General features: G+C 35.5%; 2 protein-coding genes across 3 annotated transcripts; both read right to left on the bottom strand.

Moving 5' to 3' along the window:
• Positions 1-219: 219 nt before the first annotated feature.
• On the bottom strand, positions 220-4422 carry LOC111006873 (1-deoxy-D-xylulose-5-phosphate synthase 2, chloroplastic). The gene is made up of 9 exons (XM_088125673.1): positions 4201-4422; positions 3901-4116; positions 3653-3817; positions 3409-3559; positions 2166-2437; positions 1793-2072; positions 1098-1687; positions 719-1003; positions 220-618 (listed from the first exon to the last, which is right to left on the bottom strand). The coding sequence occupies exons 1-9, from the start codon at positions 4288-4290 to the stop codon at positions 466-468; spliced, it is 2202 nt and encodes a 733-aa protein (XP_087981799.1). The 5' UTR covers positions 4291-4422; the 3' UTR covers positions 220-465.
• Positions 4423-11431: 7009 nt separating this feature from the next.
• LOC111007237 (uncharacterized) lies at positions 11432-16168 on the bottom strand. 2 transcript variants are annotated; one of them, XR_015791789.1, is made up of 11 exons: positions 15781-16168; positions 15560-15627; positions 14641-14711; positions 14232-14498; positions 13592-13758; positions 13441-13496; positions 13165-13217; positions 12935-13052; positions 12256-12391; positions 12015-12112; positions 11432-11802 (listed from the first exon to the last, which is right to left on the bottom strand). XR_015791789.1 is itself a non-coding variant. In XM_022279530.2 (10 exons), exons 1-10 carry the CDS (start codon positions 16104-16106, stop codon positions 11731-11733), a joined length of 1296 nt encoding a protein of 431 aa, XP_022135222.1. In that variant the 5' UTR covers positions 16107-16166; the 3' UTR covers positions 11432-11730. The 2 variants fall into 2 exon arrangements, 1 of the variants encoding a protein (XP_022135222.1); XM_022279530.2 differs by lacking the exon at positions 12256-12391 and having other exon boundaries at positions 15781-16166.
• Positions 16169-17114: the final 946 nt, after the last annotated feature.

Genomic DNA, 17114 nt, shown 5'->3' with positions numbered 1-17114 from the left:
AAAACCCACTTTGAATTGATCCACACTTTCTTGAACTAACATCCCACGAGTATGTGCAGAATCAATCTCAAGTTCCAGGGAAGACTCGTGAATGCCTACAGCTTCCACCACATCCACATTCATCACATATGTATTTAAATTAAAAGATTTTACTGGATAAAGATAACAATTATATGTTCTGTTTTAAAAGCATGAAATAGATAGAAATTCACACACAGATTGTACACAAACCAACTTTGTTTATAGTTCTTGATTCTTTCAAAGTAAACCAGAAACCCCCGTGGAATAGATTAAAAAAATCCATAGGTGGAGAAGAAACATGAGAGGGGGCCGGGGGTAACAACATTGCAGTCACTATTGCGTTATATTAACTAACAAATCTTATTTGTATTTACACACACTAACTACAACCAATGAATCTCGGGGCTGGGGCTGGGGCTGGGGCTGGCTACTGAACAAAAATATTCATAAGTTAAGGAGTTGAAGGCTATCTTTGCTTTTCCCTGAAAGTGACAAAACAGTGGCGGCTATGTCCTTCCAACTCAGCCCTGCTTCTTGGGTTTGGTCTTTCTGTGATCCATGGTCGATATATCTGTCAGGAAGCACCATTGCCCTCCACTGCACCAACGCCAACGCCACCCCAAATTAGAACTCAAACCTTTTTATACATTATTATCACAAATCAAATTCAAATGTGGAACTCAGTTTTATTGAATACCTTGAGATTCCCATCTAGCAATCCGTTCAATCCGAGGAAGTGGGAAACATGAGAGCTAAATCCTCCAATGGATCCTTCTTCAATGGTGAGGAGTACCTCGTGCTCTCTTGCCAATTGCTTCACCAATTCTCCATCTAGTGGCTTGCAAAATCGCGCATCCGCCACCGTTATGTTAATTCCGTATTGTTGGAGCACCTCCGCCGCGGCTATGCAACTTTGTACTATTGTCCCGTATCCCAAAATGGCCACTCTGTTTCCTTCTCGCAGGATCCTTCCCTTGCCCACCTGCACATACAAATACAAATACAAATTTGTCAACGATTCAATTCAATTCAAAATGGCATTAATTGAAAGAAACGGATAGAGGCTGCGTATGTACCTCCAATGGAGTGCCTTTGTTGTGAGGGGGAAGAACAGAGCCAACACCATTCCCTCTTGGGTACCTAAAGCAACTAGGCCTATCGTCGATGGCGGCGGCAGTGGCGACCATGTGCATAAGCTCCGTCTCGTCAGAGGGAGCCATCACCACCATATTTGGCAAACATGCCATGAAAGTGGTGTCGAATGCTCCGCAATGGGTGGGACCATCCGCGCCCACTAGCCCCGCCCTGTCTATAGCAAACCTCACGGGAAGCTTTTGAAGATCGACATCATGGGCCACCTGATCATACCCTCTTTGAAGAAACGAAGAGTAAATGGCGCAGAAAGGCTTGAGGCCTTCGGCAGCCAGGCCAGCGGCAAACGTCACAGCGTGTTGCTCCGCGATTCCCACGTCAAAGCAACGCTCGGGAAATCGCTTCTGGAAATAGTTGAGGCCAGTGCCACCTCCCATAGCCGCGTGGATGGCTATGATTTTCTCATCTCTCTCTGCTTCTGCTATTAGTGAATCTGCGAAGTATTGGGTGTAGGAAAGGGTTTCCGTCTTGGTCTTTACCTGTTTCCCCGACATCGGATCGAATTTCACTACTCCTGTAACCATGTGCAAAATTAAACTCTTTCTATTACTAAAATTCGCCATTGCATTGCATCCAATTTTCCAAACCAATTTAAAATTGAATAAATAATTTGGTGTACCGTGCATTTTGTCGGCGGCGATTTCGGCAGGAGGATAGCCTTTTCCTTTCTCGGTGACGACGTGGATGAGAACGGGGCCAGGCGTGGGCATGGCCTTGACCTGCTTCAAAATGTAGACCAGATCTTCGACGTTGTGGCCGTCCACGGGGCCTATGTAATATATTCCAAGCTCTTCGAACAAGGAAGCCCCCGATCCTGTTCCTGCAACCATTCCCCTCACGCAGTGGTCCACTTTGGCTGCTATTTCGTGCGCTTGGCCCCCAATCTGCATCGTCAGCCCCTGTATCGTAAACCCAATTGATTAATTAATTAATTGATTACTGTTTAATTTTCAGCTCTATTTCTCTGAATGGAGTGATGATTGGTTAATTACCTTGGCCGCTTCCCGAAGTTGTCGAAGCCTTTTGCTGGCCTGCAGCCTAGTGAGTGCCTTGCTGAGGGCTCCGACGGGAGGAGCAGGGCCGTCGATTGTGGCGGTGGGTAGGGAAACTTGGCGGTTGTCGTTCAAGATTATGATGAGATTTGAGTCAAGGTATCCGGCGTTGTTTAGTGCCTCGTAGGCCATCCCCCCTGTCATCGCTCCGTCGCCTATCACCGCTACTACGTGGTTGTCCTTCCCCAGCATGTCTCTTGCTACGGCCATACCTGCACAACCAAACGAACACTTTTTTTTAATTCTTTTTTCTTTCTTAAAGAAAAAAATGTCGAAATTGCTGCAATAATACAAATTAAAAATGGAAAAACTCGATTTAAGTTGTATACACTCGCATAATTCAACTATGAGACTGTAAATTCGAATTCCCACTCCTTGAAAAAAAAAAAAACAGTTAGTCTACCCTGCCAATTAACAACTCATTAATTTTTTTTTCCAACATGAATTTAAGGATATTGTAATTGACACTAGTCTTTAATGGAGAGATTATAGATTCGAATTCTCACACCATTTATTGTACTAAAAAAAATCACTAACTTTTTATAAAAAGAAAAAAATCTTTGTTTTTATATATTTTTTAGTTGTCAATCCTTCAAGGAGGATAAGACTTCTTAAAAAAAAACTAGTGTGAGAACTAATCTCACAAGGAATTAAATATTTTCAATTATTGTTGAAAGTTTTATTATTATTATTTCTCTCTTTGTTAAAATTAATGGATAAGGGGAATCTAGTAAAAAGTTGAAGATAAAAGTAAAGGATGGAAACACTGTTTCTGAATCTACAGCTTCCATTTAATTTAAATCTGAGGTGGAGAGTGAAAATGAATGATAAGAAAGATAAAATAAATGAGGAGATATCCTGTTACTCGTCGTTATTAAAAAGTTAATCAATTAATTGGTATTTATTCTATTTTCTGGTATTGTGATAATACATGTCTATGTTGACTCTGAATGAAAAATTGACAACTTGTTATTTTTTAAAAAAATATATACTTTTGTTTTTTTTTTTCTTAGTTATTAAATATGGAACATGGAACGGGAAGAGTACAAAATAAGTTTTCACCACCAAAATAAGACCTAGTTGGACTAGTTATGGCAGAGTTAGAATCTTGATCCCGTACGTTTTCACCATTTTAATTATTTCGTAGCTAAAAAAAGAGAGAAAAGAGAGAGGTAATGAGTACCTAAACCAGCAGAAATGCTGGTAGAGCTATGGCCAGCACCGAAGGCATCATAAGCACTCTCCTCCCTCTTGGGAAACCCGGCGAGCCCAAAGGTTTGGCGGATGGTATGCATTTTCGACCTTCTACCGGTCAGCATCTTATGGACATACGCCTGCCCATTAATTAATTAATTAATTTCCGTTAATTCCCCGACACGCGACAACATTATAATTTATAGTAACATGTATATGTAATTAGAATATACCTGATGACCCACATCCCAAATAATCTTGTCTTCTGGAGCGCTGAATACATGGTGAAGCGCCACCGTGAGCTCCGCCACACCCAAGCTCGAACTCAGATGCCCACCTATCTTGGACACCGTGTACACTACTTCTTGTCTAATCTCGTCCGTCAACAATTCAAGCTCCTACAAATATTAAATTTTCAGTTAAATAAAATGTTATTAATTAAATACATGGCCGTTTAATGGTTTATTTTAGTTTTAGGCACCTGGATGGAGAGATTTTTCATGTGGTTGGGATAGTTGATGGTGTCGAGTATAGGAGTGGAGGGCTTGTCTCCGGTGAAGCTGAGAGGCGGCTTCTCCAACTTCACTACTCCCCCATTACTGTCGTCGCTCTTCTTCACCGCCGCCGCCAACCTTTGTCTCTCCTCAAATGCCCCATTATCCCCACCCCCACAACAAAAAACCACCCCATTCAACGACTGCAAAAGTACAGTAGTACATCAAAATATATTATCACTATAATTAATTAATTTCTCAAAATTAAGATAAGAGAGACGACGGACCTTATGCTTGGGTTTGAAGGTGAGACGCCAGTCGTGGGATGCTCCAGCTCGGAGGAGAGGAAGAAGAGAGTTGGTGAGGAGGGAAGACATTGTGTGCTGCTACTGGATCGATCGAGATGGGTTCGTTGATGCTTGTGGTCGTCGTTTGGTCGTACTACCACACAATGCCCTCCCCTTGGCGAGAGAGAGAGAGGAGATGGAAAGTGTGCAATTTTAAACCAACTTATTACACCATTTTATAATACCACTCTCATTCATTTCATTACTCTTCGCTAATTCCTCCCACTACTTCCCTTTTGCACGTGCCACCTCTTCTTTTCGATCGTGCGAGCAGTTCAATTCTTAGTTTTGTGACAACAAAAATAAATAAGATTCACGTGACCTATTTATTACAATAAACTATAATTAATCAATGATTAGCCACACCCCATCACTCATTCTCATCACCTCCCTTCTTTTTTTTCTTTTTTTTCATCCGTTCATATTACTTTCCTCAAACCTAATATTTTAGTTCAAATAAGAATTTAACCCGCAACTCCAATAATAAAAAAGAATAATAATTTGGGAGACACGTATCAAGAGTATTGATAAAACTACGGTTTTACATAATTTGTTATGCATTAAATTTGGGAACTTAACGTGAAATATGATTGAATATTAATTTTTCTTAGAAAATAATAGTAATAATAGAAAAATATTTTTGTCCTCGTCAGTGAGAACGAAATATTGTCTTTCCAATATTGAGCATTTAATAGGGGTTAGTATGAGATATGTGAGAGAGCCGTGTATTTTTCATAATAATAATAAATTGGAAAGGGTCAACCACGTGGCTCACGTTTCCCGCTTGCGTACATGCTCTTGTTTTCATATCTTCGAAATGTATGGCTGATAACAAAATAACATCCTGTCACTCTCACTCTCACTCTGTATATATAGAATAATATAATATAGATGTTTGAAATTTGATTGGCTGGTGTGTGCCTCAGCACATAGTTCTGTATTTCCATTGGTAGTTTTTTTTTTTTTTTTTTTCCTTCTTCTTTTAGTACTTGCATTGGTAGTTGATGAAAATGGTCGCTTCTGAAAATTTTACTCTATTTTTAGTTTTAGTGATAATGAATGAGATCGTAGAAATATAGTATTTTCTTTTATTTTCTATCTTTTTAGTATCTCTAATATATAAAAAAGGAAATTTTACTTTTCTTGAAGTTAGAAGTTCAAATTTCCATATTCTCGCTATATTAAAAAAATAATAATATATAAAACAAAATTTAGAAACAAACCTAGAGTTATATAAATATTTAACAAAATTTTTATAATGTATTAAAAAAATGTTTAGAAAGAAAATGTTAGCAAGTTCATGTTTAAAATTATAAAAAAGCTAAAAAACGGATATAACCATGTTACTAGAAATGAGATAATCTATTTTTAAAGCCTTTTTATTAATAATTTTATGTTCTATATTTTACTTATTAGTTATATTATCAACGTTCTTGGAGCCATAGATAACATTTAAAAAATTAACTAGAGAATTGTGTTTATCAATCTTTCTTTTTTCTTTTTTTTTTTTTATAGATTTTATTGTCATCTCTCCTGAAAGTTTCATATTATTGTTATCTTTTATTAAATAAATACATTAAAAAAATAAAGAAGAATATCTTAAAATTGTTTGACTGCATCTAAAATGATTGAAAACAAAGGTGATTTTCATGCGACTAAAAGAAATAGCCAGACGATGTCTGCCTTCTGATATATTTAAGAGAGCAAATCTCATATCAGATTTATTGGATTGGTATGATTACTCTGGAGAAGTAATCCAAATATTGGCCACTTAATTAATTGTTATTTTTCAACTTTAAGCCCCAAATCATTTAAAAATTTGTTTATTTTTCAACACTCTCGGTCAAATAATATTTAGCAATATGATCAAATTTACTATCATCACATGTTTTAAATTTGAAAAATGCCTTCCCTTTAATCTTTATGCTATTTTAAATTTGGGCATCATATTTTTCATTTTAATTATAAGATATAAAAATCATTCTTTCTACAAACTATTTTTTCCTGGGTCAAAAATTGGATAAATTTGATGCGTCACGCTGTCAAGTTGTGAAATCAACCAATTATAAACTCCTTGATCTAATTTAAAGAATATAAACTGAATATAATCTTTTAAAATATGAGTGAAAATTTTTATTTCATATAGTGCGAATGATTTTGAGGAAATTGTACTAAATGTCATAAAATAAAATATGTATTTATAAAAGTACCATTATTTTTTTTCGTTTTTTTTTCCTAAACAAAAGAGATTTTGATGGGTCTCAAATTATGGTTTTTTTTTTGTAAAATATTAAATCTAATGCTATAAATATAAATATATAAATTTTTGTAATTCTCTTTTTAATAAAAAGCTGTGTCTTTTATTTATTATTTTATTATTATTATTTTAGAAAATAGGGAGAGATTTTTAATATTACCGGAATTGCAATCCTTATCAGAAATCAGCTGCTTTTCCCCACTTTTTCAACGGTGTGTATTTGTCCGCAGCACAAATCATCATTGTGCGAGTAAAATATTGTGAAAGTTTTCAAGAAAACGGGTCATAATTTTTTATTTATTTGAAGTGCAATTTAAAGGTAAGATTTTTTTAATTTCAACTTGACAAAATGGACTCTCCCTAAGGATATTTTTTAGTGTACTTTTCATGAACATGTCTGACTCTACTCAAATAAATCATAAGTTTTTTTAATACGACGAGTGGAATGGAAGATTCGAACCTATGATCTTTTGGTCAGATACAGGTACCAATTATGGTTGAGCTAAGCTATGTTGACAAATAAACCCTAAGTTTAGTCTGGGATAATAAATATCTATATATTTAGATTTTTTTAAAATTAAATCTTTAATGCCATATAAGCTCCAAAATCAAGTGGCCCCCTTAAATCTTAATAATGCAGTGATTTAAAAAGGCTGAAAATTGAAATATTGAACTTAGTGGTTTAGAAATGTAATAATGCAATCTAGATTTTGGACCTACAAAAGATCTCCTAATTTATTTCATTATGTTGTATAGTTACAATTTAGTCCTTGTGAATCTCTATCAATATCAAACCTTTTTTCTTAATTTGGGTTGTATATAAAGAAGATTGAAATAGGTTTATTATGACTATTAAAATGGTAAAAATTCTAAGGTGGAGCTGAATATTTTCAATAACATAATAGATCTCTTTTATTTGATAACGTGGGTGGCATATGTGTTATTATCATTAATTAAAGAAAATTCAGGTAAAAATTGATCGATTCGAACCTAGCTTAATGGATAAAACGTCGATAATATTTCATCTTCAAGATGGATGGTTTTATCTCTTCACTGCAAATTATTGAACAATAAAAACAAACAGTTACAGTCAAGTTCAAGCTTGTGAAAAAAATCCTTTAGGTAATTCTCAAATGGGTCGTTAATCTTTCAAAGAAAATTGTCCATAATGTATCAAAAGTTATCACTTGTAAAAAAATGGTGTTCATTAAATTGACAAATTAAAATACTTGAAACCCAATTCACTTGTTAAAAAAAAATGCGTTAGACATGCCAGAGTAGCATGTCTAAATATGTTCACAAGCCAATAATTTAACAACATACATCAATTGAAACGGACTCCAATCATTCACTTATAAAAAAAATGCATTTCCAGGTGTTAATGTCATATGCAAAGAGAAATTTTCAAAGTCCAAAAGATCTCATTTGGTTATCTCTACGGTAGTAATATATTGTCCACTTTGGACATAGCTTTGCTTTTGGTTTAATCCAAAATGTCTCATACCAATGGAGATAATTGTCTTCTCTTATATACCACAGATCATGTTCTTCCATAATCAATATGGAACTTTGTCTACATTCACCTTACAAACCGAATACCTTCTTTAGCCATAGAAAAAGGAGTGAAAATGTTGCTACTTATTGTCGTTGGTCAAGCTTGCTTATCTCCAAACATGGAGGTTGTTTGGCTTGAAGATTAGCCTCCTCAACCCCGTCGAACTCTTCAAATGGACTCTATATTTCTATTTCTTAATTTTACTTTTCCTTTCAAAGAAAGATTAATTAAAAAAAAAACACATCAATTTTGTTAGTTAAATTCAAAATTGAAAATTAAAAAAAAAATGTAGAAAATTAAGAAAAGTGTAAAATAAGTTGAAAAATAATAAAAGTAAAATGAATTGTCTCAATCCTCGCATGTTTCACATGCTTGTGGGACGGGACAGGAGTTTCCAACTTTCCATCAGCCAGACGCATACATCCAAACACTTGTGACCTCAATCCTTTGTTTTATTTTGTGGTGCCCAAACAAAATTCATTATTTCTTAAGATTCCCACCCACCATTTTCTTCCAAGTTTTTTACTCTCAATAATTCTACATTTCTTACCTTTTCTATACCCCATTCATTTACTAAAACTCCCACCTTTTAATTTTTACTCTACTCCTAAATAAACCTATAATAACATGGTATAAATTAATCCATCAATAAGCGAAGACAGACGATGAATTAATCAGATTGCGATTAATGTTTGTGAGACGAGGATGAGAGGGTGAGTCCCCACTCCCATGAAAACCAAAAAATCAACAAATTGGGCAAAATAGAGAAAAGAAAAACGTGAATCATGTTTTTTAGTGTATGAGTACCGAAAGCCAGTGCCAGTGCGTGTGTGGGACATGGAGGAACTCTTTGATGGTATCAAGCGATTCAATTTTCTTTTTCTTTTTTTAAGGAAAACAATAATATAAGTTACCGACTTGAAAAAAATATATTCATTTAATAAAAAACTTTTTGTTATAGTATTTTTTTTCTCTGGGAGACGTTTGTTGGTTGGCTTCCTCATTCCTGATAGATCCATGACGACAGTGGCTTTTGGCGGCGATGAGGTTCGTCGGAGGAGAGAAGGAGAGAGCGACAATCAGGTCACCAAATAAGATGTTATTCAATTGTAAAATGCATTTTTTATCAAACTCCAATCACTGACGGACTTCATGAGTTAGATATTTAATTAATTTTATATTATTTTTAACCTACGTGTCATTTTTTTTTCCGGATGATTATGACTAAAGTGGACAATAACATATTATTATGGAGATACTTGGAGGTATGATAATACCGTTAGGAGAAAACACGGAGGAGGAGGAAAAACCCCAAGGACCTATTAGCAAACGAGTCGAGGGACCATTTCGAACTTTTTTTTTTTAATTTAGGGACTAAAATTGTACATTTTAAAAACTTAAATAGACACCAAATTCAAACTTTTGGAACCAAAAATAAAAACCTTGAACTTTGTCATTTGTTTAAAAAATACTCCTATTCTTTCAAAAGGTTCAAACACTACCACTCCTTTTTCCTAACCTTTTCAAAAAAATTACCATTTGAACATCTTTCCAACGAAAAATTGACGTGGCAGAATTCATAACGATATGCCAATTAATGTTGCTTAGAATAGTTAGCTGGCATCACAACAAATTTGACATTTAACGACAGTAAAAAAAATATCATAAGTAGAAATAATTATGAGTTCACAATTGACCACATTAAAGGTCAAATTTGTTGTAGTACTACTTAATTGTTTCCAGGAAGCTTCCATTAATTATCTTATTGTTACATACTCGGGCATGTTAAATTTTCGTTCAAAATGTTAATGGATTCTTGCTTAAAAAGTTTTTTTTTTTTTGAAATGTTTATTAAAGCCAGTGATCCTATTGAAATTTTTGAAAGGATAAATTTATTTTTAAAATAAAGGACAAAGTTAAGCTTTTTTTTTTTTTTTTCTTTTTGTAGTTTAGCCAAAAGAAATGCATCTGGTTATCCTAATTTGTTACACTTGATGCTAAATCTCACTTTACCTCATCAAAACAATCAATCCCCAAAAAGTAATCTCTTTTCATTACTACCTATAAATCACAAAAGTCAGAGCTGCTGTACATTGTACAACAAGCTCATTGCTTTTTTCATTTTGATTTGCCCCATCTCCTTTGGAGTTGGTTCTAATTTTGGTATCATCCAACCAACGACGACTTTTAACCAAAATATATCAGAAACTACAACATTTAAACAAGTTGACCCAATCCATTTCAATTTCTTTAAAACCATGTTTAATTTGTTGTTTAAGGCGACATGAAAAAGACAAGTTGTAGTCAAATAAACTCACTCCATGTTTAACATAATGTTTTGCTTACCCTCTTATCACTCTTGGAAATTCCTCCAACAAAGAAAAGTCAAACCTCATTCCAACCGCCCAACTTATTGGATGTTGAAAGTCAGGGTGGGCTGAGAAAGAACTCAAAGCTACGTTACGAAATTTACGTGCCCACGAACATCCCCATATTTTTACAACAGTATGATAATATCAGTTTTAGACTTAAACCCATGTGATTTTATCTCATTCAAAAGGTCTTATAATATTAAAAAATGTTGTCTTTATTTATATACCAAAATCCATTATCTACTGGACGCGACAGGGTGGAAAGCGAAAAGTGAAAATTTACCTTAAAAGCAAAGAAAATTTACCTTAAAAGCAAAGAGGTCGGTCAAGTAGAGTTTGAAATTTCACATCCTCGGCTCCACTCCATATTATTTGGAAACATGGTGTCCACTCCATGCTCGAAGATTAGGAAGAAGCCATGTGCGAGGGGTTTAGTCAGCTCCATCGTTTCCTATCGCTCTCTATGATCCTCACAGATGGGATGAACACTAAGGATAAAAAACACTTCCCATTTTCGTGAATTCAAGTAGCTCATCTCAAACAATTATAAGCCATGTGCGAGAGGTCAGAAAGAGAACCCTGCTGAAGAGAAGTATAACAATTGAATGCACGAAAGAAGAAGAACAACAATTGGTTGCCTACTCATTAACTTCAAATGGACACGTGAATATCAACATTTCATCTGCATCTAAGCTTTCCAATTCACATTGCAAGTTTTGAATTTCATACTGCGCTGCTCTTGAAATCAGAAACCATCTCCCTCTATAAATTCTCTCCCCCATTAATTTTCTTGGCTTCACAATTGGAGTCGGAAATTCAATTCAAAATTTCATATCAGGAACCACCACTCTTCCATGTTTCAAACATTCAATCAACTCGTGTTTAAACATATTCTTTCAGTACAACAAGAAATTTACAGCAAATCGGCAAAATTCGAGTCAAGAGTATACCAAAAAATCAATAAACATTAGTATACTTTACGCGACATAAGATAATCCCAATTCCCTCCATATATATCGAACTGAATATTACAGGTGAAAAAAATTAGAACGAAAAGTCTTTGGCAGGGGGGAAACTCAGAATGTGTTTATACAAAAGAAAATACAAGGGAAAATGAGAGGTAGAAAATATTTGCAACAATCATGAGATGAGGTATAAAAAGATGTCTTGTAGGTCCTACACTGTTAAAGAATACATGATTATATATTGCTGGTAAAAATTTACATGACTATGCAGATAAGCTCATCCTTATACTACAAATCACTCATCCCAAGTTTGAGATTCTTCTATAAAACAAAGTTATCAATCATGTGGAAAACCACATCTGCACCATCAGAATTCAACCAATAGCTCTTTACCTGAAAGCATCAATCAAATGTTACGTAAAATGTCAGATGGGTCCGCATCGAAAATGGGAAAAGATTGCAAAAGTCAGAACAGAGGTACTGAGAGAATACTTCAGCGGTACCCGTTCAAAAGCTAACTATAAAACTGTAGATCTGAATAATAAATAGGAAAGATACGTTTGAACAGAGATGTTCACAGAATCCACTTCACTCTGTGTACTTGCCTGAATGGTGTTATGAGCAATATATCTCTGTCTGCTTTTCTGAAAGCTAACATCCACTCGTATCCATGGAACTTGGTTAAGACCTCTAATCATTTCCTCTACGTATCATAAGAAAAAATTATTTCAACCACAAGTAAGAGTAGACAGGAGAAATTAAGAAGTACGCACAAAGAGAACTTGGAGAGATGGTCAAGTTCAAAGTATATATTTAAAGAAGCTGATGGCAAGACAGAGAACATACATGGACGAGAATAGCGGAATGCTATTGAGTTTCCACATAATTTTCCTAATTTTTGATCTACCATTTTCTACTTGTAGAACGCATCTCTTCTCAAAATTGATATCAAATATCGGCCACGTAAAAAATAATGGATGATCTTCAATTGAAATAAAGAGATCAAAATGCAATAAACAAACTTAACATTTAATGTAGGCTGATGTATGTTTCATTTTAGTCATGGCACTAGAAATAACGTTAAATACCCTAATGATGATAACAGATGAAATTTTGTTGATAATCAAGACCCCCTATGAATCATGCACTAGATCCATCCAGCCCGGAATCTAGAATATTGAACCTTGAAACTTATTCACTAACTAACATAGCAGAGGGTCATCAAATTTGATGTATATATGCATGGATTATTGGAAAAAAATTGTACGGTCTTTTCAAACATTTCAGCAGAGGATGGGGATGTTATGGTAAAATGATCACTGAAGTACGAAAGATTTCATCTATGGAGAGAAACCATGAACTAAAAATATTGTGGGTAACTAACTGATAAAATAAAATGGTGTAGTTTCTTTTCTGAACTCCTTTACCAAATAGATTCATGCATATCGCAAGGCATCAGTTAACGGACTTAAATATAGGAGAGAAGATATAGGGGTCTTAGAGAAAGAGTTAGAGAGAAGGTAACCTTCCAAGTCAACTTTCTGATCTATAATTAGCGATGCTTTATTGAAGATGTCATCAGGGCTTGATTGCTCCACAAAGACAATATGTGGGTATTTGTCATTTGTCATAAGCACACTTGACTGGTCACCAATAAGAAGAAAATAAGAACTGTTTGAAACTATGGTTCAATCTTCCCCTAGAAAAGGCTCAACGAACATACAACTAAAACATGTGATGATAAGCAAACCTTACCTTTGGGAGCTCATGTTGACGGCGAATAGATGATGTTCTCCACCCAACCATATCTAATAATAAGTGAAGATTAACATTATAAAATCTTCTTATTGTTTTTCTGTATTAGGTAAATCTCTGACCTCTGTATCTTTCTTAGGTTCAAAGTTGCAACTATTGTCTGAGCTCATGACATTTTGTGATCAGGAAGCTTATAATATATTAACATCTCAAGCCTCTACCACTATGTCAACAAGAAATGAACCATTTATTTATGTCATGAGTGTAAAAGGATATGATCATAATTCACGTTTGCATAAGCCACCCGACGCTTAAACGAGCGTAATGCTGAGCTAAACATCAAAAGTACAAAGACAATATAAAGTCAAACACGATAACTTACATAGTAGAGGCAACTTACGATTATTGTACAAAAGGCAACACTGACATGAATTTCAGGTCTTCGGCGTCAGTAACCATTCTTAGGAGAAGGGGAGGTTTTCCATCATCATCGTCGTCAGTAAGGAAAAGATGCTTTCCAGATCTCCCAGCAACTAAGTGTGCTGTTTGAGAAGCTCCTCTCTCTAAGAAAGGAAGACCACCAAGAACTGGGAACTGAAGAAATAAAAGGAACAAGAAGCTATAAAAAGGAGATGTTTCAATTGATAAATCACACACTCTCTCTGTCCACCCCAACCCACCCTACCAGAAAAAAGGAAAGGATCCACAGGGGATTGGTTTTGTGGCGGGGGGTCAAATAGGACTAATGAATTGCAAGAGATGAGAAGTTAAAGTCAAAAGGTAATAGCCCTGTTGCTAAGGGAAAGACAATATACACTGTCAACAACTCTTTGAACTTTCTGCCTGATTACTTGATTACGATGATGCTAAAGTTTATTTAACAACTTGCTTATGAATAATGTGAAGGATGACTAATGAATTGTGGGAGATGGAAAATTAAAATAAACAAGCAATAGCCCTGTTGCTACAGAAAAGCAAATGCACACTCTTGAACAAATCTTTCAACGTTTTGCTTGATGACTTGATTGCTAAAGTGCAAAAGTTTATTTAACAAATAACATAGTCACCTGTTTATTTCCACGTGAACCTAAATGTGGGGTTGCAAATGTTATGAAGTTCACAGGTTCCAGTCCAGCAATTCTAGCATGATGAAATTGCTCAAGATGTTGCTTCTGCTCTTCAGCCGAGGAATTTTCAGGAGCGCCTGAGGATTCCAATCTAGGAATATGATGAAAAAGCCTTCCAATGGCATACCTTGCAACAAGCCCACCTAAAGAGTGGGCCACAAAAGAGATCTTCTGCACCTCTGGCCTACATCTCACCACAGCTAACACCTGTATTGAACATTATTCAAAGTAAGATCCTTTGAAAACCCAACAAGAATATTAACTATCTAGATAGAGGACCCAAATATTTATAGGGATGCTATTGTTAGACTTAGCTGAGATGGATCAGTAATACATATCACCAATATACCTCTTTGGCAAGCCTTTCACCCATCGTGTCAACACCATCAAATGTCAATCTTGAACTGTTACACTCACTGCCTGCTCAATAAAATTATTTTAGAAGCAAAGAAATAATTTGACCTTTACACATAATAGGTCGACATGAAGGAGTTTCAGCACAATGAATCCAAAAATTCAACATTAGAAAGGTTCAAGTGTGAATATCTTCAAGACTATTCCTGAGGTCACTCCATGAAAGAAAGAGAAGGGTGCATTAGCATTTGGATCAGCTACAAGCATCTTTAAGTGAAAACACAAAAGAAAGGGAACTTACCAATTCAGAATTCTAAATCCATTGCAATCCCCTTTTTTCACTAAAGTTCCGGGTGTATTCTGTTATATTTTTGCCTTTTTTGTGAATATGATATTCAGTTTTGTTGTCTTAAACTGCACTGATGGTTATAGATTTATTGTTCACCCTACGGACACTATTTCAGCTTCTGCATACACGCCCAATTTCTCTCCATTCAAACACTAAGCAACATTGAAATTAAAAGATTGGATCAAGATTTAGAATGCGGGGGAAACCCAATTTAGTCCAGTTGTATGGTGTGACTTTTTGCACATCTAAGGTGGTATTTGAAAAAATTCTTAAAGGTGGATTCGTTTCTAACCGTTTCAAATTTGGCACAAATCCTCTCTTAAATAGATGATTTGGCCAATTATCTTCGTCTCTTAACCCAAAATAGTCTTTGTATGATGCAATTTGTCTTAGTATTGATTGACTAAAAGTAGCCCATCTTTGTCAAAAAAAAAAAAGTAAAAAATAACAAAAATCCTCACATCAAATGCATACATCATACAGAATCCATTGAACTTCAACAATAGTTCAGTTAATGGAGTGGTAACGTGTTACCTACAAAATGAAAGGAATATCAAGCACTTACGGTGTACGATAACCTTATCAGGAAGCTTCTTCACAAACTGCCCTGCAGCGTATCTCCAATCTGCAGCACTGAACAAATGAAGAAAGGCAGAAGGATTGATGGATACGCAGATCCCATCACAAATTAACAGGCTAAAATTAAAATACCAACATTCCGAGAGTTAAATTTAACCAATCAGTAGCGATCAGAGTACAAAGAAAGCGCATTGAATGAGAGAGTACCTCCCAATTAGACCATTGACCATGATGACAAGGTGCTCCGGCGCGGCCTTGGCATCGGCATAGAAAATTTCCTGGCCGCCGAAATCAGGGTCGACCTTGAGGCCTTTGCTGCGGCGGCTCCCGAAGCAAGGGGCAGCCACTCGCCGGGGCAAGTCCATCTTGGGCCGGTGGGACAGCAACAGAGCAGCAGCAGGATCCGGCAAGGGCTTGGGTCGGAAGCGAGCAAAGGGGTTGGAAGAGCAATGGCGAGAGAGAGTGGTGGAAGGGTGGTGGGCAGTGGCAGGCCCCGATGGCGGGGTGTGGAGCGGAGTATTGGCCGCGACCATGCCCGCCTCGCTGCTGGGCTTGCGGCTTTTTAAGACAAGACGGAATTTGAGTAGACGGAAAAGCTACCAACAGTTCACAAATCTAAATGAAATGGAACCAATACTCGCACGTGTACTCTTCTTGCATTTTGCACGTGCGTCCTCTTTTTTTTTTACATTTTTTCAAACCCAAACTAACAAACATGACTATTTTGTTTTCTATTTGTTGGTTTTGAAATTTAATTTTGCTTTTTTATTTTTATGTTTTAAAAGAGCTAAAAATAAAGTATGAAAGGTAGATAACTAACTTTTAGAAAATTTAAAAAATTTGAGAAAGAAAATAAATACCGAATGAACTCTCTAAAATTGAGTGGGATAAGTTAGGGATGAACAAAAATATTCGAATAACTTACTAGAATGACGAAATTTGATCAAATCGATATCAATTAATCGATCTGATAAACGTTTCGATCGACTTTGGTTTTTAAAAACTCAAAACTAACGAACAATCAATCGAACTAGAAAAAATGCAGTTTTTTCGATTCTGACCGATTGATTGACCTTTTAACTTTTTATATAAAAAATAAAAAGTTGTAGTGTAATGTAATTCGCAAAGCGTAGATGCAGTATGCAGTTTTCTCGAGATAATAAACTAATCTTATAAAAATAAATATATTTTTTCAATTTCCTCTCTCTTTTCTTGTCGATTCTTGCTTGTCTCTCTTCTTCGGCGTCCGTCTTCGTCTCCCTTTCTCACTTCTCTTATGTTTTCTTCCCTTTGTATTTTTGTCATATTCTTCATTTTGTTCTTTTTGGTTCTTATCTCATTCTCACAAGATTGTTTGTTTTTCTTTTGCTAGCAGAGTTCAATCTTGAATAAATTTCAAACAAAATCAAGCAGTTCGTCAATGTAATTAGCTAGTCGGTGTTGTAGGACCTCTGATCAATACCATCAAGTTTCAATTTACAAAAATCAATTTGTCAATTGTCGACATCGATTTGAGCCTAACATCAATGCGGACCAATCGT

The sequence above is a fragment of the Momordica charantia genome (assembly GCF_013281855.1).
Source record: "Momordica charantia cultivar OHB3-1 chromosome 6 unlocalized genomic scaffold, Mcharantia_2.0 BLBB01000006.1, whole genome shotgun sequence".
Classification (NCBI taxonomy): Eukaryota; Viridiplantae; Streptophyta; class Magnoliopsida; order Cucurbitales; family Cucurbitaceae; genus Momordica; species Momordica charantia.
This window is presented reverse-complemented; position numbering and strand designations above follow the sequence as displayed.